The sequence below is a fragment of the Anabrus simplex genome, chromosome 14 (assembly GCF_040414725.1).
Source record: "Anabrus simplex isolate iqAnaSimp1 chromosome 14, ASM4041472v1, whole genome shotgun sequence".
NCBI lineage: Eukaryota > Metazoa > Arthropoda > Insecta > Orthoptera > Tettigoniidae > Anabrus > Anabrus simplex.
The window spans coordinates 86,614,984-86,638,276 of NC_090278.1; the positions used below are offsets into that span (position 1 = coordinate 86,614,984).

At 42.3% G+C, this 23,293-nt stretch overlaps 1 protein-coding gene across 1 annotated transcript in view; it reads right to left on the reverse strand.

Moving 5' to 3' along the window:
- Positions 1 to 14,912, reverse strand: part of LOC136885671 (dynein intermediate chain 2, ciliary) — a 126,252-nt gene extending 111,340 nt beyond the window's left edge. The window contains exon 1 of the mRNA XM_068230301.1: positions 14,841 to 14,912. Within this exon, the coding sequence (XP_068086402.1) occupies positions 14,841 to 14,912 (72 nt within the window). The remainder of the gene's footprint in view (positions 1 to 14,840) is intronic.
- Positions 14,913 to 23,293: the final 8,381 nt, after the last annotated feature.

Here is a 23,293-nt window from a genome sequence, read left to right on the forward strand (position 1 = left end):
TATAGCCTATGTTTTCTCTAAATGAAGTAATAAAACATGAGATTGAGTTAGTTGAAAGAAAACATGCTAACCAGATAATTCTTATGAGTGTTGCTTATTGATGACGTTGACAACTTCATGTCTTGGTGCAAGAATTGCTCTTAGACACAGCCGTACATCTTATATATTTCCTCTAAATGTATACATGTTCAACCCTTGTCCGCTTTCTCTATGCGGTTTGGGTATGAAGTGAGATGAATCTTCGTAGCGAGTTTTTACGACCGGATATCAGATGAGTTAATGAGATGAAATGAATGACATGATATACACTACCGGTCAAAAGTTTACGATCACCTATCACAACTATGGATTTGTGGTTAAAACAGAGATGTAGTTTTAAATAATCGATCAAAGTCCTGTTCTGATAATAAAACAAGCATAAACATGTAAAGACGGAACGACTCTGTTGTGTATTTGACCAGTTCTCCGCATGGAGGGTTGCTGATGAGTAACCACAACAACAGTGACATGTCTTTACCCAAGATGTATCCACTCGAATAGGCATCATTCCTTCAGCTGTCTGTGTATCAAGCAGTTGACATTAGTTTTCAGTATACTGTGTGCAGCTAGCAGTGTGTTTGTGTATCTGATCAGATTCATACCATATTACCTCCAAATGGGACAGAACCAGGAGACTGGAACTGAAAAACGGGCTGTAATTGTAGCTCTGCATCACGAAGGGTATTCTAGTAGGACAATAGAAACAAAAGTTGGTGTAGCCCAATTCACAGTGGTGTATACATTGCAGCGGTTCAAGCAAACCGGTGCCTATGCAAGTGTTTTGCGATCTGGAAGACCCCGTGTAACATCATACAGGGAAGATCAGTTCATATGTGTACAGAACAAACGTCAGAGGACTCGTACGGCACCTGAAATTTGCGAGGAAGTCAATAATATGCGAGTTGCTCCAATCTCTGTCTCAACAGTGCAACACCGCCTTCGTGAACGAGGTTTAAAGGGGTGCATAGCGGCAAAGAAACCTTTATTACGGACAGAAATAAGGTGAAAAGAATGCACAGCAACATAAAATCTGGAGCGTGCAGCAATGGTCCAAGGTGTTATTCACGGATGAATCGAAGTTTGAAGTATTTGGGAGCCATCGTCGAATGTTTGTTCGTCGATTTCGTGGAGAACGTATGAAGAGTCAGTGTGTGACACCTATGGTGAAGCATGGTGGAGGGTTGGTTACGGTGTGGGGATGTTTTGCGGGTGATAAAGTTGGTGATCTAGTGCGAATTAATGGAACATTAAAGAAGGAAGGATATCACAGGATACTGATCAACAATGCAGTTCCATCTGGCAAGAGGCTTATTGGTCATGGGTTTGTTCTGCAGCAGGACAATGAACCCAAACATTCTTCTAAATTGTGTAGAGGGTATGTCAATAGAAAAGAGAAATGTGGGGAACTGAAAAATATGATTTGGCCAAGTCAGTCACCAGACTTAAATCCCATTGAACTGTTATGGGATGAACTTGACAGGGAGGTCCGAAAACTTAGCTCAACTAATGTTGAAGAGCTATGGAATAATTACAGAGCTGTTGGACTGCAATATCTACACAAACACTACAAAATCTTATTTCCAGAATGTCAAGAGTTTGTGCAGCTGTTCGGAGGGCAAAGAGTGGATACTTTGAAAAGGCTAAAATATAAACCATATTGTATTCTACTTAATGATAGAGAGAGAAATTATATATTTTGTAGGTCTATTTAGTTTTTACGATGTGTTTGTACATTGAAATAAAGTATCTAGTTTTGTGCATAGGTGATCGAAAACTTTTGACCGGTAGTGTATGATAGTAAGAACGAAGAGGATGAAACCCGGCGCCGGCACATAGCCCACTCCTCTCGAATAGCTTAAGACTTTACATCTCCATCCAACAGACAGATCACCATCAACAGCGTCATATGCCCTCACACTACATAAAACCAAAAATGGCTTCCTACGCCATGGACGTAAAATGGCTCCTTGAATTGTGTTCTCTATCTATCTTATGTACGTTGCCTAGCGACAGTGCCTCTATGCATTTAATCTTGGTGACAGCATGTTGGATTGTCATATCTGAATACACGTTCTCCGAAGGTTTTTCGTTCATAACTCACCAACAAAAGCGAAAATGAAAATTCTAGCTTCGCGGTGCATTCGGACCACCTTCCATCTACCTATGTTCAAAATTTCTGATCTCTGCATGCTGTAGATTTTGCTGGGTATCGCGCACTGACAGAGAGACAAACACTTCCTTTTATTATTATACAGATGACAACTTATTTTAATTTGGGCCCAACTTTAATTTGTATTGAAAAGGTGGAATTAACTAACTTATTATTTTAATTTGGTTTAATCAAAATTCAATACGGATCCATAAAATGAAATTCAGCCGGGCTGAATGGCTCAGACGGTTGAGGCGCTGGCCTTCTAACCCCAACTTGGCAGGTTCGATCCTGGCTCAGTCCGGTGGTATTTGAAGGTGCTCAAATACGACAGCCCCGTGTCGGTAGATTTACTGGCACGTAACAGAACTCCTGCGGGACTAAATTCTGGCACCTCGGCGTCTCCGAAGACCTTAAAAAAGTAGTTAGTGGGACGTAAAGCAAATAACATTATTATTCATTAAATGAAATTCATTTCTCTTAACTTATAGGGAAGTAAAAAATTGTGGTTAGGAGTTAATGTACACCTGCAGGTCCCCTAAGAACAAAGAAAACCCAGTAAAAGTGTATATTTTATACTGTAACTAGCTGCAGTACCCGTCGTTCACAGGACATTAAAAATTAAATAATTGAAAAAGAGGTTCAACCTATTCAATACATAAAAGAAAGGAATGTAGTGATTACATTCTTATTTAATAGTGATTAGAAATGGGACAGGTTTCAACCCTAGTACAGGTCATCGTCAGCCGTTCAAAACATAAAAAACAAAAAAACAATGCATATGAAAAAGAATAAGTGAACTCTGGATCGGTATAAGATGAAATATAAATTGATGATGGGGGTAGAAATTGTGAGTCACTTAAAATAAAACAGTATGTAATATTATGAAAGGTAGTACGGCACACGCAATGATGAGTAAAGTCTCTCAATGTTTATGAATAGTGGAGAACGGTCAAATGGGTCAGTTTTTACACTCTGTCAGGTACAAAGTCACAACACTATCAAACATATGAAGATCCATAAATATTTTGAAGTCGCAGACGAATAGATTTGTAGAAGCAAACTGCCAGCTCTCGGAGATCAGCGCGGCACATCCAAGGTCATGCGCTGTGGTCTCGAACGCCAAAGTAGAATGGAGAATATCCTGAAGGTCCAGTATTTGCCTCGGTTGCGGGAAGTTAAGTACGTATATATAGAAATATACAATGCAATTCAGTATAATTGAATGAGTAATTGTGCTCCTGCTAAGTTCTTGGAAAACAGTTGACTTGAAAAAATAAGTTCACAGGACAATCATAAAAAATGTGCAAAGTTATCTAACTCCCCAGCTACTTTCCGCCAATAGGCAGGCTATTTTCCTCGGGACGCAACAGTAATCCCATCTACCGGAGATGAGTGGCAGCAGGAAAGACAAATCACATCACAACAATGGTCAATGTAATGTTATTGTCAATCACCTTAATGAGCTTTTGATATTTTAGGCCTTCCATTTAGTTTTCTTCTGACTCTTCAATATTAGAGCATCTAATGTAAAGGCAGTCCTTTCTTCTTTCATGACTCTCTCTTGTATTATTCTTCAAGCGATCATTCCTTTACAATGTTTTCTCACTTTTTATAATCATCTTCACATTTTTCCTTGTTGATACGGACCAATGATCATGCGATTTTACACCTTAAGACAATCATGACAAAAACCATCACCAGTTAACTCAAATAAACAATATTTCCATGTTAACAATGCTTGGTGTTGATATGGACTAAGAAATAAAAGCCTAAATTCATTATTCTATTTTCATAGTCGGTCCGGTAAAACTATTTAACACATAAATGATTGGAACTTGTATTCTCTATAACTTTTGTTACAGTATGTAATACTTTTTGATAGGACCACTAACATAGGTAACTTATATAAAAAAAATTAATTTTAGGCACCTTCACCTAAACTATCATTTCATCCAGCATAAATAAAAATTATTTATTTCGTAGACTGTAGCACCTTATTCCCAGACTTTACGTAATGATTTTTTATTAAATTCTGTTCACCCATTTTCTTGTACTTTGGTGCTGATATGGACTTAGCAACAAAAATTATCGTAGCTGGTGCAGTAAAAATGTACAAGACATAAATGATCGGAAATTTAATTCTATATGATTATGTATTATTTATTGATAGGAACATTAATAACAAAAAGTTTGAGAATTTCACCATTTCACTCAATGTGAATACAATTATTTATAGCCTAGATTGTAGTGCATCATTTTTCGACTTAACGTAGTGATTTTCATTCAATTCTCTTCAGCCATTTTCTCATAATGCCCATACATACAGACAGACAGATAGAAATGACGGAAAATGAAAATGTGCATTTCCTTTTTACTGTGGACACGGCTGATACAGAAATACCATTCTTTTTAAATTCTGAGCAATGTACAGATAAAACTCTTATTACATTTACCTGTATATATACATATATAGACATACGGAAAATGTACAATAACTAGGCCACGGAAAGTTTTGAAACATGTTGCTACAAACAAAATTCATGGACTGCAGAATTTACCTGTCTTCCCTCTAAAAATACCATTTAAACGTACCAGTACATAATAATATAAAATTAAGATGTTTTTATACATAGTAAACGAGGGTGAGTAATATCAGTCCATACACAGATATATAAGCTCTTGTTTTAAATGTATACTCAGGCAGATTATAAAAAATACCATGTTTTATGTTAACTTTTTTTTTTTTTTGCACAGTCAATATTATACATACAGTACACATAAAACGAACTTGTGTGTGGGATTCATGAATACAGTAGCTAGATTATTTACAGCATGGCATCCAGGGTCTCTCATATATACAATGACTGAATGCATGGTGTTTGTACTCTGTGCTACAGCAGCTGCCTCAGCCGAACTTATGTCGTGCGTGACCGCCCTGCTTTAAGCGTGTAAACAATCTCATATGAAATCTTACCATATAAAAAATACTGGAAGTGTCGTCCTTCTTGGGTTATACAGGCATTGTATCTGGTAAGCTCATTGTGGCTGACACAAGTGAGTTCCGCCAATGTATTGGTTCAGATTTCATTTGTAATGTTTTCTTTCTTCTTCTTCTTCTTAATCTGCTTATCCTCCAGGGTCGGCTTTTCCCTCGGACTCAGCGAGGGATTCCACCTCTACCGCCTCAAGGGCAGTGTCCTGGAGCTTCAGACATTGGGTCGTGGTATACAACTGGGGAGGATGACCAGTACTTCGCCCAGGCTGCATTCACCTGCTATGCTGAACAGGCGCCTTGCGGGGGGATGGGGAGATTGGAAGGGATAGACAAGGAAGAGGGAAAGAAGCTGCCGTGGCCTTAAGTTAGGTACCATCCCGACATTTGCCTGGAGGAGAAGTGGGAAACCACGGAAAACCACTTCCAGGATGGCTAAGGTGGGAATCGAGCCCACCTCTACTCAGTTGACCTCCCGAGGCTGAGTGAACCCCGTTCCAACCCTCGTACCACTTTTCAAATTTCGTGGCAGAGCCGGGAATCGAACCTGGGCCTCTGGGGGTGGCAGCTAATCACACTAACCACTACACCACAGAGGCAGACAATGTTTTCTTTCAGTTTACTCCACAAGTAAAAATCACACACTGTTAGATCTGGAGAACGAGGGGGAAACAGACCAGCATTGATCACTCTGTCTGAAAACACTTCCAAGATTGTAAGAAGGGAATCTTCTGCTGTATGAGCAGGAGCTGAATCTTATTGAAACCACCCACGCAATTTTTCTTCTTCCGTTAACTGATGGAAGAACGGCGTCAAAACGTCGCCTTGCTACTGCTCTGCATATGCTGTCGTCTCAAAAAAAAAAAAAAAAAAAAAAAAGCCCAATTATTCATCTTGCACCAACAGCACACCAAACACCAATCTTCCTATCATAATGAGGGACTTCATAACCCCCAGAAGGATTTTCTACACACCAATAGCATGATTTACAACTGTTGATACAACCATTAAGATGAAACCAGAACTTTTACATACGAAAATACGGTGTTGCAATGATAAGTGTCTCACCATGTTCTTATTGGCGGCTCGTCCTTGAGGCAGTAGAGGTTAGTACAAGGGAAAAACCAATCCTGGATGGTAAACTGATTTTAAAAAATAATAATAATGACGATGAAAGGACCGAGCGAGTTGGACATGCGATTAGGACCCTGTAGCTGTGAGCCTGCATTCGGAAGATGGTGGATTCGAATCCCACCGTCAACAGCCCTGAAGATGGTTTTCCATGGTTTCCCATTTCCACACCAGACAAATGCAGGGGCTGTACCTTAATCAAGGCCACAATCGCCACCTTCCCAAACTTAGCCCTTTCCTGTACTTTTAAGGATGTAAAGGAGAGGCCATATAAATATCTGGTAAGACCACAACTAGAGTATGGTTCCAGTGTATGGAACGCTCACCAGGATTATTTGATTCAAAAACTGGAAAAAATCCAAAGGAAAGCAGCTCAATTTGTTCTGGGTGATTTCATTAAAAGGGTAGCATTACAAAAATATTGCAAAGTTTGGGCTGGGAAGACTTGGGAGAAAGAAGACAAGCTGCTCAAATGACTGATGTGTTCCGAGCTGTCAGTGGAGAGATGATGTCCAAAGGCATTAGTTGACGAATAAGTTTGAGTGGTGTCTTTAAAAGTAGGAAAGATCGCAATATGAAGAAAAAGTTGTAATTCAAGAGGACAAATTGGGGCAAATTTTAGTTTATAGGAGGGGGAGTTAGAGATTGAAATAACTTACCAAGGGATATGTTCAATAAATATCCAATTTCCTTGCAATCATTTAAGAAAAGGCTAGGAAAACAACAGATAGGAAATCTGCCACCTGGGCGACTGCCCTAAATGCAGATCAGTAGTGACTGATTTATTAAATCGCCAAAAACCTTCAATGTGTTAGTGCAATGTTGGAAACAAGAAAAAAAAATCATGGTAGGTGTTAAGAAAAAAATGAGGTTAGGTAAATACATAATTCCTAATGATGTTGATAGGGAGAAAATGTCCATGGATGAACCATCTGCGTTTTAAAACATGTAAAATCTGAAAACAATCTGAAGTAGGCTACCGTACCATGTGATAAATTTAAGTGTAAAGGAGATACTAAATTAAATTAAAAAATTAGTATATGCTACACATGTAGATAATATTAGGCCTAATTGAAATATATTTTACGTTTATTTATATACTAATACTCACATTGAAAATCTTCATATACCGTATTCATACTTGTCATTAATTATTTTCTTAGGAGCAAAAGATCTCTATAGGTCGACGCCCCGAACAAATAGCATTAGCTATTCTAGTTGCTACTCTAGCAACTCTAGTTGGTGTTATAATTATTTCTAACATAAGAACCATACTATTTTAAGATATCTACCGTCACTTGGACATTCATTAGTTGGAGCTCCGGCTTGATGTCCGAACAAAGTCATTATCATTACCCTCTCCTACTGCCACCGACCTTCAGAAATATAAGAAGTGATCGATCGCATTCGTACATTCAAATTTCGCACATTCCACCGCCGTCTCGATCCTCTTAGGTCGCGTAGTAGATCGCGGCCATTAGGCTACATATCAATCAAATCAACGCCCTTTTCAGCTCATTTGAAAATACTGCAATCCACTCACTTGCATTATCGTCAAGAGAGAGGTTTAAATAATAGTTTGATTCATTTGCAGTGTAGTACAAGTAGGTAAATAAAACTCCAATGTAGTTGGTTGACTCTCTAACTATGATCGAGTTGGCCGCGCAGAAATATCTGTGTTATAAATTGAGAACTACGCACAAATACGCTACGCAACACTTGGGAGCAAGGAGACAAGATGTTCGACTTCAGTGGTATTTTCCGATCTGTCAGTGGAGAGATGAAGGGGACTTGCATTATAGCAGAAGAATAATCTTGAGCAGAGCTTTTAAAAGAAGAAATACCAGAAACATGAAGATAAATTTAGAATTCAAGAGGATACATTGGGGCAAATATTCATTTATAGAACGAGGAGTAAGGGACTGAAATAATTAATAATAATTAATGTTATTGGCTTTACGTCCCACTAACTACTGTTATGGTCTTCGGAGACGCCGAGGTGCCGGAATTTAGTCCCGCAGGAGTTCTTTTGCGTGCCAGTAAATCTACCGACACGAGGCTGTCGTATTTGAGCACCTTCAAATACCACCGGACTGAGCCAGGATCGAACCTGCCAAGTTGGGGTTAGAAGGCCAGCGCCTTAACCGTCTGAGCCACTCAGCCCGGCACTGAAATAATTAATCAAAGGAAATGTTTTATATGCCTTTGCTGGCGAGACCTAGTGTTTACGGTGCACTATGTCTTCTGGTATGGGCTGGAACAATTTCGTTACTTTCATTGATCTGTGACAGTCTTATTCTAGGCTTTGACTGATGTATGAGCGATGCTCAACAACAACAACAACAATCAACATTGTTTTGCATTTAGAGCAGTCGTCCAGGTGGCAGATTCCCTGTCTGATGTTTTCCTGGTCTTTTCTTAAATGATTGCAAAGAATCTGGAATTTTATTGAACATCTCCCTCAGTAAATTATCCCAAACCCAACTCCCCTTCCTATAAACGAATATTTGCCCCAATTTGTTCTCTTGAATTCCAACTTTTATCTTCATATTGTGATCTTTTCTTCTTTAAAAAAAAAAAAAAAAAACACCACCCAAACGTATTCGGCTACTAATGTCATTCCATGCCACCTCTTAACTGACAGCTCGGAATTCACCACTTAGTCGAACAGCTCGTCTCCTTTCTCCAAAGTCTTCCCAGCTGAAACTTTGCAATATTTCCGTAACGCTACTCTTTTGTTGGAAATCACTAAGAATTTGGATTTGTTTCCAGTTCTCGAATCAAGTAATCCTGGTGAGGGTCCCATACACTGGAACCATATTCTATAGTTGCGGTCTTACCAGAGACTTATATGCCCTCTTCTTTACATCCCTACTACAACGCTAGTAGTGCCATTCCTTATGCAGCCAGTCCCTGTTATGAATGGTGTGAAAATATTGTCCATAGGGTCGGTTGGTGCATGCATTTCAGTGGGTTTGGCAGACTGATAAGTAAAAGCAACTTCTGGCTCAGTGAGGAAAGCAACGGGGAAACTACCTCACTTCTCATTTCCCTAGTAGTCTACGCCTCTTCAGTGATGCCTAGGCCATCTATGACAGCCAATGGTAGAGTTGTTGAGGATCCAATCAGCCTTCGGACTGATGACTTAACATACAAAATGTTTGATAAATATCCAAGTTCTTTGAAAACGTTTAAGAATATACTTTTTTCGATTTGCTTTACGTCGCACCGACGCAGGCGGGAAGGAAAGGCATAGAAGTGAGAAAGAAGCGCTTGTGGCCTTAATTAAGGTGCAGCCCCAGCATTTTCCAGGTGTGAAAATGGGAAAACCACAGAAAACCATCTTCAGGGCTGGGATTCGAACCCACTATCTCCGGGATGCAATCTCACAGTTGCGCGGCCCTAACCGCACGGCCAACTCGCCCAGAAGGAAAACAATTGCTAGGGAATCTGCCACCTGGGCGGTAGCCCTAAATGCAGACAATTTATTTATTTATTTATTTATTTATTTATTTATTTATTTATTTATTTATTTATTTATTTATTTATTTAACATTCTCTCAATTCGTTCAATTCATTGCACACAACCTCAATAATCAAATCACGAGATCACTGGTTGCATGTGGACAGATATATTTATATCTAATTCCTGTATATTTGTTTATTGGAGTTGGTACTGTTGGGGAAGGGCTTTGCAACATCAAAACTTGATGCGAAGAGTTAGCTGCAGGAGAAACCTGAATCTGAAAGGTGAACCGCATGCATAGGCAGAGGCCCCGACTCTGGGGGTGTTTCTGTGCTCGGTCGGTTTCTTACTTTTATAACACATTGTCACTCTGTGAGTATGAAGGTTAAAGCCAGGAATAATCTTCGTACTACGCACGTTAACGGTGTCAAGCTGGAGAGCACATCAAGCAACTGTACGAACTACAGGTCTTAAAAAAAAAATTTGCTTTACGTCGCACCGACGCAGATAGATCTTATGACGACGTTGCGATAGGAAATGGCTAGGTGTTGGAACGAAGCGGCTGCGGCCTTAATTAAGGTACAGTCCCAGCATTTGCCTGGTGAGAAGATGGGAAACCACGGTAAACCATCTTCAGAGCTGCCGACAGTGGGTTCGAACCCTCTATCTCCCGAATATTGGATATAGGCCGTACTTAAGCGACTGCAGCTATCGAGTTCGGTTAAGTCGGAGAACTGTTCTTGGCATTTTCATTGCTTAATGATATCCCAGTTATTCGACCATTGGAGTCTTCTGTTTCCTCCTCAGGGCACGCGACAAACTTTCACAAGACAGATGGAGAAATGTGATTTCATCGTGAGAGGAATTACGAGGTTTTCATTACTATTGTACACTGCTAGTGGGGGGAAAAAAAAACTGAAGTGAAGTGAATGAATGGATTTCGAAACAAACAAAAAAGAGAAATGCTGCTAAGTAAGCATTTTTACATACGTAATCAATGGGAGGTACAAACTGACAAATATTTTATAGTGAATAATTCGGAAGTCCGCCTCTGTGGTGTAGTGGCCGCCCCTGGAGACCTGGGTTCGATTCCCGGCTCTGCCATGAAATTTGAAAAGTGGTACGAGGCCTGGAACGGGGTCCACTCAGCCTCGGGAGGTCAACTGAGTAGAGGTGAGTTCGATTCCCACCTCAGCCATCCTCAAAGAGGTTTTCCGTGGTTTTCCACTTCTCCTCCAGGAAAATGCCGGGATGGTACCTATCTTAAGGCCACGACCGCTTCATTCCCTCTTCCTTGTCTCTCCCTTCCAATCTTCCCATCCCCCACAAGGCCCCTGTTCAGTAGGAGGTGAGGCAGTCTGGGCGAGGTACTGCTCCTCCTCGCCAGTTGTATCCCCCGACCCAATGTCCCACGCTCCAGGACACTGCCCTTGAAGCGGTAGAGGTGTGATCTCTCGCTGAGTCCGAGGGAAAGACCAACCCTGGAGGGTAAACAGATTAATAAAGAAGAATAAAGAATAGTTCGGAAAGGGGAGACTCTGTAGTGGTAGACAAGAACATTAAATCAAAACAAGATGTTACTGAAAATGAGCAGGCTAACTGAAAACACTTACAAACCACGATAAGTTTGTGTACCCTTAGTGGTACGCGTACCACACTTTGAATACCATTAGTCTAGGATAGGATAAGAATTGGAATGCCTAGAACCAAGGTTTCACTCAATGGAATACACAATACACAGAATGTAGTAGTGAAATCCAAGATCTTGAGTATCTACTGCATTTCAGAGTCCAAACTGGCCTGTGGAAACACAACTTGAAGACTTCATTACAGTCGGTGATATTATGGTTGCTCAATACTGGAGCACTTTCAACATTTGAGGATACTTGGATACGATCATCATGGTGGTTGTAAAGATGTAGAGGAGAGGACATAATAAATCACAGATAAGACCACAATTTGAGTATGGTTTCCGTGTAGGGGACCCTAAAAAAAAGTAATTGTACATTATGTTCATAAAAACCAGAACTCTTTGAAAGAATAGAGGTACGAAGTTAATATTCACAGAGCAAGTACAATAGTATGTTCTGAAGAAATGATTAGCATTTGAACCATGTCGGACCTCAGGTTCAAAGTCCACATCGATATCTCTGCTCACCACCACCGACTGGTAAAATGTGCCTGCGGCTCTCGTTGTCGCTATAAACCGAAGGTAATGAATCCGTGTGACTCGAGCAGACGTGCAGGATGCCTCGCAGACGTATGCGAGAACCGTACCGTCAAAGAGTGAGTTTGAAAGAGGGCGCATTACTGGCATGAGAGAACGTGATGCATCCATCCGGGAAATTGCTGCTCGTGTGGGACGAAGTGTGTCGGCGGTGCAACGGGTGTGTACAGAATGGTTCACATTGACTTGCATTCGCACAAGACATACAGCACCAACGCATGGCCTTATGGTGTGGGGTACTAGTGGGTACAACCACAAATCACAGTTGGAGCGTGTCCAGGGCACTGTAGCCAGTTTGACCTATGTGAATGACACCTGCGACCCGTAGCCACACCCTTTCTGCACCACACCCCAGCGCAATATTTCAACAGGACAATGCGCGACCACATGTTGCTGCACGAACACATGCCTTCTTGTTGTCACAGGATGTCAGACTGTTACTCTGGCCCACCCGATCACCGGACTTGTCACCAATAGAGAATGTGTGGGATATGCTGAAATGACGGGTACGGCTCTGTGACCCCATGCCAACCACCAAAGATGAACTGTGGAACCAGGTGAATGCAGCATGGATGGATATAGCTCAGGACGACATTCGTACCTAGTACGCGCCAACGCCATCACGCATGGAACAAGTTATTAGTGCCTATGGAGGACCGAGTGCCTACTAGGCAACAGGACACATGCTGAACCTAGGTGACTGAAATGCTAATCGTTTCTGCACAACATACTAATGGACATGCCCTGCGAATATGAAGTTCCTATTTCTAGTCTTTCAAGGTGTTCTGGTTTTTATGAACATGAGTATACTTGTTTCGAGAACTGCTCTCCAGGTGAACACTTTAAAATCAATACCGGTACTTACTCTAGAAACAAATTACATAAGCTTTTCATGCTTAGAATTCTATGAATTTAACTCCAAAGACAGCAATGGAACTTCAAAGAAGTATTGCAGCAATGAACATTATGAAGACTCAAGCCGTGTGACTTTTATGCACCGGTAATCTATTATTTAAGCTACTACTGCTCAGTATATTTATTATATTTCTTATTTAATCCGTTTACCCTCCAGGGTTGGTTTTTCCTCGGGCTCATCGAGGGATCCCACCTCTACTGCCACAAGGACAGTGTCCTGGAGCGTGAGACATTTGGTCGGAGATACGTCGTCCAGGCGGCCTCACCTGCTATACTGTACAGGTGCCTTGTGATGAATGGGAAGATCAGAAGGAAGTTATGTACCATCCCGGCATTTGCCTGGAGAAGAAATGGGAAACCACGGAAAACCACTTCGAGGATGGCTGAGGCGGGAATCGAAACCCCTCTACTCAGTTGACCTCCTGAGGCTGAGTGGACCTCCTTCCAGTTCTCGTAATACTTTATAAATTTCGTGGGAGAGCCAGGAATCGAATCCGGACCTCCCGGTGTGGCAGCTAATCACACTAATCACTACACGACAGAGGTGGACATTTCAATATGCAGGTTCGTCGGAAAGAACGTGAACCGAGTGTATGATTGTTTGAGCATTGGTCATACTGATGGGTAACTTGAAAAAATATACGTCGATATCTCGCGTGGTTGCCATCTTATCAGCTGCTGAACTCAGCCAATCAGATCGCTTCACGGGCAAATTGAAATGGGTTGTTGCTAGATCTGTGCATGGCTTGGTCGAGCTTGAAGAAAGCCATGGCGAGAAATGAGCATCAAACACAAACACACCGTAGCGTGCTTCCTATCAGCAGGGAGTTCCGCCCCTGGAGAAGTTTATTTATTCTGCTGGTGCTCTCATGCCGATCATAGGCCACGTACAGATTTAGCAACACCGCCTCATACAGCCCATTTGAATTCGCCCGCGAAGCGATCTGATTGGCCAACTTCAGCAGCTGATAAAATGACAACAGTGGGAGATATCTGGTGGTGGTGGTGATTATTGTTTTAAGAGGAAGTACAACTGGGCAACCATCCTCTATATAACACTAATCAGAGAGAAAAAATGGAAGGGATCCGACACTTCGAAAGATGAAGATATCGGCCAAAAGAAGACAAGGGCCACGAAGGGCGTGAAAATGAAAGACTCCCTAGCCCTCGCAAACCTAATAGCGTCAGGGTCTGAAAAGAACAAGAGTTGACCAAGGGAGGTCGGATAGGATAGATGAAAGTGAGGAGCCTGGCACAAGTAAGTGGAAGCAATGCCAAGACTCAGCTAGGGGCCCCGTGGTCGCCAACCCACGCTCCAAAGTTCAGAGCCCCTGGGGCCCCTTTTAGTCGCCTCTTACGACAGGCAGGGGATACCGTGGGTGTTATTCTGCCGCCCCCACCCACAGGGGGTGGGAGATATCTAATTATTTTTCCAATTATTTATCAGGCCTCTAACGCTCAAATGCCCGGTTCACGTTATTTCCCACCACCTAACCTAACCCCATGGCACTACAGCCCTGAAAGACCTTGGCCTACCAAGCGACCGTTGCTCAGTCCGAAGGCCTGCAGATTACGAGGTGTCATGTGGTCAGCACGACGATTTTCGACCACCCTGTGTACATAGTTTAAATGTGCTCTCTATCCATCACAACTTTCTTTTATACATTCTTCGTCTCTAGTCTATGTCCCAGTTTTTAGTTTTAGAAGTCCCTCTTTTAATAGATAATGCATTAGAATCGTCTCTCTCTCTCAGACGACCTAAATGAACATTTCAAGAAGCAATTATGTATTACTAAAACAGTGGAAACAACAAATCCTCCGATGCCGTAATCCCATGAAAAAATGACAAACCGTACCAGTTGAAATTTAAACTCAAAACTCTCAGTCTGATCTACATAAAATACAAGAACTGACTTACCATTCCTGCACTTGGCGGTCTCATCATATCTTCTATGTTATCTCTCGACTGTTCAGTTCGACGCTCACTCATTTTGGTTTTTTACTGTTACAGAACAAAGAATATACCGTATAATTAGCAAAAAGTAGATTACAGCTGGACTGAAATATTTATTGTGAATGAGAAGATTCCTACTCCAGAACTATAAATCTTAGAGGAATATGAACTAGCAGCAATTCTTCACTTGCAACCATAACCAACAAAATTAATTTTGAGTGAAATTGATATCAATTTAGTCAACTTACTATTGATCTTTTAAACTCAAGAAGTACGTATATTTTAAGACTTAGTCACTCAGAACTGAAAGGAAACTTATTATATTTTTGTTTAACTGAACGGGCTTTCCGTCAGAAATAACACGGTACATTGTATGAGTATGGCTTGTTTCTTTACGAGCCTATGTCACCATCAACTTAAACAAAATTCGAGCAGAATCCGCAACCTACTGCCATGGAATAAAGACTGTACAGTACTAGCAATAGCATGTCCTTGTATATTTTAATGACTACTAGTATAGTAGATATGGATGCGTTAGATATATCAAGGATCATCAAATAAGATATATCGAGAATATCGGTAACCACAGCAATTAAATTATTCAAGGTGAAAGAGCGGCCGGCCAGTTCATGTGTCACGCTCTCACTCGTTCTGTCTTGCACACACATTACTTCCCCGCCTCTACCTGCTTCACTCCTGTCTACACGATGCTTAAATGAGCAAACACTGACACTCCAAAACAGGTGCTAAATATACGACAGGGTATCTAATTTTGATATGGCTGAATAAAGCATTACTGCTGAAGTCTTCGTACCAAATCTCAATCCGATCGGAGAATTACAGTTGGAAGGGTTTCCTTGTGAGTCCCACAGTGACCGGCTCTTAGCGGCTAGCCTCCTTTTTATAGCTCGGGCGATTAGTACCGGAATATTCGTGATGTGTCTAGAGCCGGAACATTCTCGCTCAAACTCGCAGAAACGCACGGAGAAACCAGGCTAAGAGAACGATACACGTCCTCTAGGCTGACTGGCAGCTCCCCAGTGTGTGACTAGTCTCTTCCAGGAAGTACCGAAAGGAGCTACCACAGGGCTGGCACGTAACAATTTCGATGATGATGATGATGATGATGATGATGATGATGATGATGATGATGATGATGACGACTTTTGTTGTGTACAGAGCCTAACAGCTAGGTGGTCGGCCCCTAATGGTACGAGGTGAACGAAATGAAAATTAACATTTCAAAATGACTAGAATCTAAAACTAATGACGATGATAAAATGATCTTGAAACAAAAACAGTCCGTGGATTCAGTTCACAATGTCTTAATTACTGCGATGATGCTTATTATCTAAAGGGGTCCAAAATCCAGGTCAGCGGCCCCTCATAATGGTACTAATCAGTGGTAAAGCAGAACTATGGTGTTCCTCCTATAGTGGTACTAATCATAAGTAATGTAGACCCATGGTATGTCACACACAGTGGCACCACTCACAGGTAACACATACCTATGGTGTTTCGCATATAAGGGTACTACTCCCAAGAAACGCAGAACCATGGTGTTCCTTATATAGCAGGGCTGACCACAATGAGGCTCGCGAGCCGCATGCGGCTCTTGAGTCAGTCTTGTGCGGCTCTTGACACCAACTTTAGAGTTAAATTAAATGATATAATTAATGGAATCTAACGACATCTCGCGGCTGGTGTCAGTCAGTAGCAGTGATGTCCGGCTTAACGTTATTAGCGCTGTAGGTCAGTGGTAAGACATGGGAGGTGAAGATAGTTCCGGCGCCTTTCATTTGATAGTGCTTTGAGCGGGAGAGTGTGTCACTGAGCCAGTGTCGTGAGGTGAAGCCAGTCGCGTTCACGTATAGGCAGTCGTGTGCTGTGCTGAAGAAATCAATGGCAGATTTAATGATTTGAGATCATTCCTAGAAAATCCTTTTTCTGTTGATGTTGTGAGCGATGGCTGTCCTGTTTCATCACCAATAACAAAGGATACAGCAGCTGTAGAGTTGGAGCTGCAAGAACTGCAAGAGGACGAAGGATTAAAAGGACTCAAAATAAGTGGCATTTCTACCATAGAATTTTGGAAGAATGTTCCAGAAGAAAAATACACACTAACAAAACAGTGTGCCAAAAGACTAATCTCAATCTTTGGGACTACTTATGTGTGTGAATCACTGTACTCAACGATTAAATTCATTAAATCTACATATCGCTCTGAACGAACTGATGAACATTTAAGTGAAATTGTGCGAACTGCGCTTACCAATTATCAGCCAGATTTCAAAAAACTAACAGCAAAAATGAACACCCAGAAAAAGCAATTCTCAAAAGTAAAATCTCATTCCTTGATGTGTACCCTGAAAAATAATGTTCTGTGTAGTGTAGAAAATAAATGTTCCTTCATTTGTTATAAAATGAAAAACGTGTCTTCATTTTATAAAACCAAACCAAACCAAACCAAACCAAACCAAACCAAACCAAACCAAACCAAACCAAACCAAACCAAACCAAACCAAACCAAACCAAACCCCATGGCACTACAGCCCTTGAAGCGCCCTGGCCTACCAAGAGACCGCTGCTCAGCCCGAAGGCCTGCAGATTACGAGGTGTCGTGTGGTCAGCACGACGAATCCTCTCGGCCGTTATTCTTGGCTTTCTAGACCGGGGCCGCTATCTCACCGTCAGATAGCTCCTCAATTAATATCCCTGTCCTGGCCGGGAATCGAACCCGGGGCCTCCGGGTAAGAGGCAAGCACGCTACCCCTACACCACAGGGCCGGCCTTCATTTTATAAACCATTTTCTAAACATGCTCCCAATTTTTTGTCTCCTAAATTTGCGGCTCCCAGAAGTAACGTTAGTGGCCACCCCTGTTATATAGCCTAGTGGGACTAATCACGGACGCCGGTATTCCCGTGGTGTTCCTCACTTAGCAGAACTAATTACAGGCCACGTATACTCACGGTGTTGCTTACACGGTGGTACTAATCATAGGCACTGTAGACTCACGGTGTATCACGCATTATGGCAACGCCCACAGGCAACACACATAATGGTATTACTCTCAGACAAAGCAGACCAATGGTTCCCTTCACAGTGTGGTACTAATCACGGGTGCCAGCCAAACCCGTGGTGTTACTCACATAGTTGTACCAATCACAGGCAACGTAGACCCATGGTGTTTCTCATAAATTGGTACTACTCACAGGTAACGCAGACCCATTCTGAAGACAGTGGAACCAACCGGTGGATTGCACACGCTGATATTTATAAAAAGCAACGCCCAGACCTGTAGTGTTCATCACATAATGGTACTGCTCCTATGTAACGGAGACCCATTGTGTTCCGCGCGTAATGGTACTCATCACAAGTAATTTCATGTTTCTAAAGTCATCATCCCTTGGTCACCCCTTTTAGTCGCCTCTTACGATAGGCAGGGGATACCGAAGGTGTAGTCTTCGTTTGCGTCAACCACTCACAGGGGATAGAGAGAAAGAAAAGAAAAAGAGAAGGGCCCGAAACTTCAAAAAATGAAGTACGGTACCAGACAAAGAAAGACAAGGGCCACGAAGGGCGTGAAAATGAAAGACTCCCTTTGCCTCAAACGCTCTAATACCATCGGGGTAGGAAAAGAACAAGAGTTGACCAAGGGAGGTCGGACAGGATAGATGAAAGTGAGGAGGCTGGCACAAGTAAGTGGGAGCAATGCTAGGATTCAGCTAAGGGCCCCGTGGTCGCCAACCCACGCTCCCAAGTTGAGAATCCCTGGGGCCCTTTTAGTCGCCTCTTACGACAGGCAGGGGATACCGTGGGTGTATTCTTCATCTGCGTCTCCCACCCACAGGGGTTCGTAACGATATCATCAAACACACTTTGTTTTATTGAGGATCATCTTCTAACTCCTTGTGTAATACAAGAAACTTTTCTTAATTTTGTTTGATTCATCTCCTACTATATCCGACACTTTTTCGTACAATATATGTAATAGTTTTCTTAGGTTTCCTTGGATCTGTTTTGACGATATATGAAGATTGTCTTGTCCTGTGCAACTGAGCTGTTCACATAACCTGTCTTGCATAATTGTCGCCGTGTAAAGCCGTTGACACGGTACAAGAACACTGAGCAAATACACTTGGACGCGCGCTCATTACTGGAATTGTTGCAACAGTTCATCAAAGCCCACTTTGACGGGAGGTTGCATCCAAGGTGTGTAGGACGGCGGCAAACTTACTTGATCCAAATGTCTGTATGATAAAAATGGTGTTAACTGAGAACACTGAGGATGGCCCCGTAGAAGGAAACGGAAAACAGATAGAAAGTGGACGGATAGGGAAAATGTAAGATTCGTGGTGCTATACAAGACAGAGGAAGCGTTGTGGAATGTGAAGACAGCAGACTATAAGAGAAGAGATGCACGGAACTCAGAAGTTGGAAGGATAGCCCGGATATTCGTAGAAGCTCCAAGGGCATCCTGCCGAGGAATCCATTTGTAGATCCAAAGTTCATTTCTCAGACGGTTGAGGCGCGGTCTTCTGACCCCAACTTGGCAGGTTCGATCCTGGATCAGTCTCGTGGTGTTTTGAAGGTGCTCAAATACGTTAGCCTCGTGTCGGTAGATTGACTGGCACGTAAAAGAAGTCCTGCGGGATTAAATTCCGGCGCCTCGTCGTCTCCGAAAACCGTAAAAGTAGTTAGTGAGACGTAAGTAAATAATATTATATTATTAAATTATTTCTCGTTATTGATAATGAATCTTTCAAGGCTTTGAGGACCACATTCTTCGTCAACGACTCTGGCAATTTTAATCTTAACGAGCTCGGTAGGTGCAGTCGCTTAAGTGCGACCAGTATCCAGTGTTCGGGAGTATTCGAACCCCACTGTCGGCAGCCCTGAAGATGGTTTTCCGTTATTTCCCATTTTAACACCAGGCAAATGCTGGGGCTGTACCTTAATTAAGGCCACGTACGCTTCCTTCCCACTCCTAGCCCTTTCCTATCCCATCGTCGCCATAAGACCTATCTGTGTCGATGCGACGAAAAGCAGCTTGCAAAAAAAAATGTTAATATTGAGGAGCTAAATTCTTCGAATAACATAGGAATTGTTCCTTTCGCACCAAGGGATAGTTTGTGGGGGGCGGGTAAGTAGTATTTTTAATATTTTGGAAGATGAATGGCGACTTGTATTCCACTGCAGAATACTACCCACGGTATCCCCTCCCACTTCTACGTAATACCGACTTTTAAATCATTTTCCTGAAAGAAAAACACCTGACTACATTAGGTTTTTCCTTTCCCTGAGAGCTAGGAGGGCGCCTCGTGCAAGGGCGCCCTTGTCTTGCACCGATTATGAGGCCTATCACCTCGATGTTATTCAGTCCGTCATGTAGTTTCGGAGTTTACTTCGGTGCGTAAATGTACTATTGCACTCTTCACAATGGTACGGCCTATCTCAGCAGTGTCGTGAATATACCAGTCTCTAGAAAAGGCGTCGTAGTGGAGATCTGCATTACTCAATAGCACTCATGGCTCCATTTACTCGACAGGAGCGCATTGGCGTTTTATTATGTCTTTGGCAACGTTTTAGGGCCAAGGAGTTCTTATAAGTTTATGTGAGGGTTAAGGGTATTTTAAGGGAATTTTTATACGATAATTGACCAATTTCTGTTAAATTAATACAAACGAAAGTTAATCAAGAACATAACATTTCGACAAGGAGGTAAGATCTTAAGTCCTTGTTTCACTATTGTTGTGAAGTGGGTTGAGAGGTTAGGATTAACATCACTACAATCTTCTCTAGAATAGACTTCCGTATACTTTCAATGAATGTTTATCTGACTCTTTTGACAAGACGTAGAATAATTATATCTCATTTTACCGATTACAAGTCTGATACATCCAGTTGCTCGTAATTGATTACCTTAGGCTTGAACTACGCCAATGGTCAAATGAAGAATGATAACCTATAGCGTAACAAACTATCACTTTATTTTAAATATATCTTAATGTATTTAATATTTTCCAATATAGATTTATACAGACGGAATTTGTATGCGTATATTTAATTGGTCCATTTTTCATTCTTTCATTATTTGTGTTCATGTAAATAAAGGTTACAGATATCTACATATGGTTATGTGTTGTATGTTGGGTATTCAGCCCGAAGGCTAGTTTGATCCTCCACAGCTCCGCCAACAGCTGCCATAGATAGCCTAGGCGTCACTGAAGAGACATACTAGGGAAAAGAGGAGTGAGGTAGTTTCCCGTTGCTTTCCTTAAGGGTTGGCAGGATCGTAGTCAGGTGTGTGTGTGTCTGTGTGTTACTGAGATGGTCAATGACCTTGATCGTATTGTTTTAGTTCTGCATTTTAATGCAAGATTTTGTAGTATACTACAATCTGAATAACTTATCAACATAATTCACACGCATGAGTGTCCTTATAATGATAAGTCATGTTTGCGAGCACCACACATACACCTTCATTATGTTCCATCAGGATTTGGTAACTTTTTTTTCTTTTTTTGCTTGTGGTTTTACGTCGCACCGACACAGATAGGTCTTATGGCGACGATGGGATAGGAAAGGCCTAGGAGTAGTGAGGAAGCGGCCGTGGCCTTAATTAAGGTACAGCCGCAGCATTTGCCTGGTATAAAAATGGGAAACCACGGAAAAACATCTTTAGGGCTGCCGAGTGTAGGATTCGAACCCACTATCTCTCGGATGGAAGGTCAGAGTTGTGCACCCCTAACCGCATGGCCAATTCGCCCAGTTTTTGTAACGTTAACTCCCACCCGCACCATTGGCCGAGCCTGGCTGCGCTACTGAGTGTTGCAGTAGGGATGTAAAGAAGAGGGTATGAAAGTCATGGGTAAGATCACAATTAGAGTATGGTTCTAGTAAATGGCACTCTCACCAGTATTACTTGATTCGAGAGAAGTGGAAAAGATCCAAAAGAAATCAGCCTGATTTGTCCTGGGTGATTTCCGACAAAAAAAGGGGGAAAAAAAGTAATCTTACAAAATTTTTGCAAACTTTGGGCTGGGAAGACTTGGACGTAAGGGAGACGAGCCACTCGACTAAGTGGTATGTTCCAAGCTGTCAATGGAGAGATGGCGTGTAATGGCTTAGTGGGTGAATAAGCTTGAGAAGATTTTTCTTTTCTTGCTAGTGGCTTTACGTCGCACCCTCCAGGGTTGGTTTTCCCCTCGGACTCAGCGAGAGATCCCACCTCTACCGCCTCAAGTGCGGTGTCCTAGACAGTGAGACTTTGGATCGGGGGATACAACAGCGAAGGAGGACCAGTGCTGAATAGGGACCTTGTGGGAGAGATGGGAAGATTGGAAGAGGTAGACCATGAAGAGGGAAGAAAGTGGCGGTGGCCTTAAGTTAGGTACCATCCCGGCATTCACCTGGAGGGGGAGTGGAAAACTACGGAAAACCACTTCGAGGATGGCTGAAGTAGGAATTTAATACCTTCTACTCAGTTGACCTCCCGTCCGACTCGTTGGCTGAACGGTCAGCGTACTGGCCTTCGGTTCAGAGGGTCCCGGGTTCGATTCCCGGCCGGGTCGGAGATTTTAACCTTAATTGGTTAATTCCAATGGCACGGGGGCTGGGTGTATGTGTTGTCTTCATCATCATTTCATCCTCATCATGACGCGCAGGTCGCCTACGGGTGTCAAATAGAAAGACCTGCACCTGGCGAGCCGAACCCGTTCTGGGATATCCCGGCACTAAAAGCCATACGCCATTTCATTTCAGTTGACCTCCCGAGGCTGAGTGGATCCCGTTCCAGCCCTCGTACCACTTCTCAAATTTCGAAGCAGAGGCGGTAATCGAACCCGGGTTTCCGGGGGGTGGCAGCTAATCACGCTAACCACTACACCACAGAAGCGGAGATGGAAGTCAAAATGTAAAACAAACTTCTCCAGACACTTGCGTTGGAATTTAGCGCGGGGGATTGAAACATTTCTGGAAATAATTTTATTCTCTCCTGAAAGCTAGCGATCAACTATCTTCTGATTGATCACAATCGGTATGTTGCCGACCTCTGCTCTATGACAACCCTAGTGGTACTTTACTAGATATTTTAAATGTCTGCTCTGGGTAGTCCAAGGCTGGGAGTACTACGGCACTTGTTCTGGACACTCAGTTGTACCAGACTCCCGACTAGCGCACGCATCTGAAATGATACTGCATTTCAGCGCAGTAGAGGCGATTGGGAATTAGAAGTGGGTTGGGGAAAAAAAAAAGAATTGTACAGACAAGGAAAATTACCCGAGTTAGTGGAATATAGGGGGCGGGGGTATAAACACTGAAAAAAAAATCCTACAAAATGGTAAGTTTTTTGCTGCTCTCTGAGCGAATTTCGACAGAGAGGTAAAGATTGACAGTTTACCTATTTACGTGAGA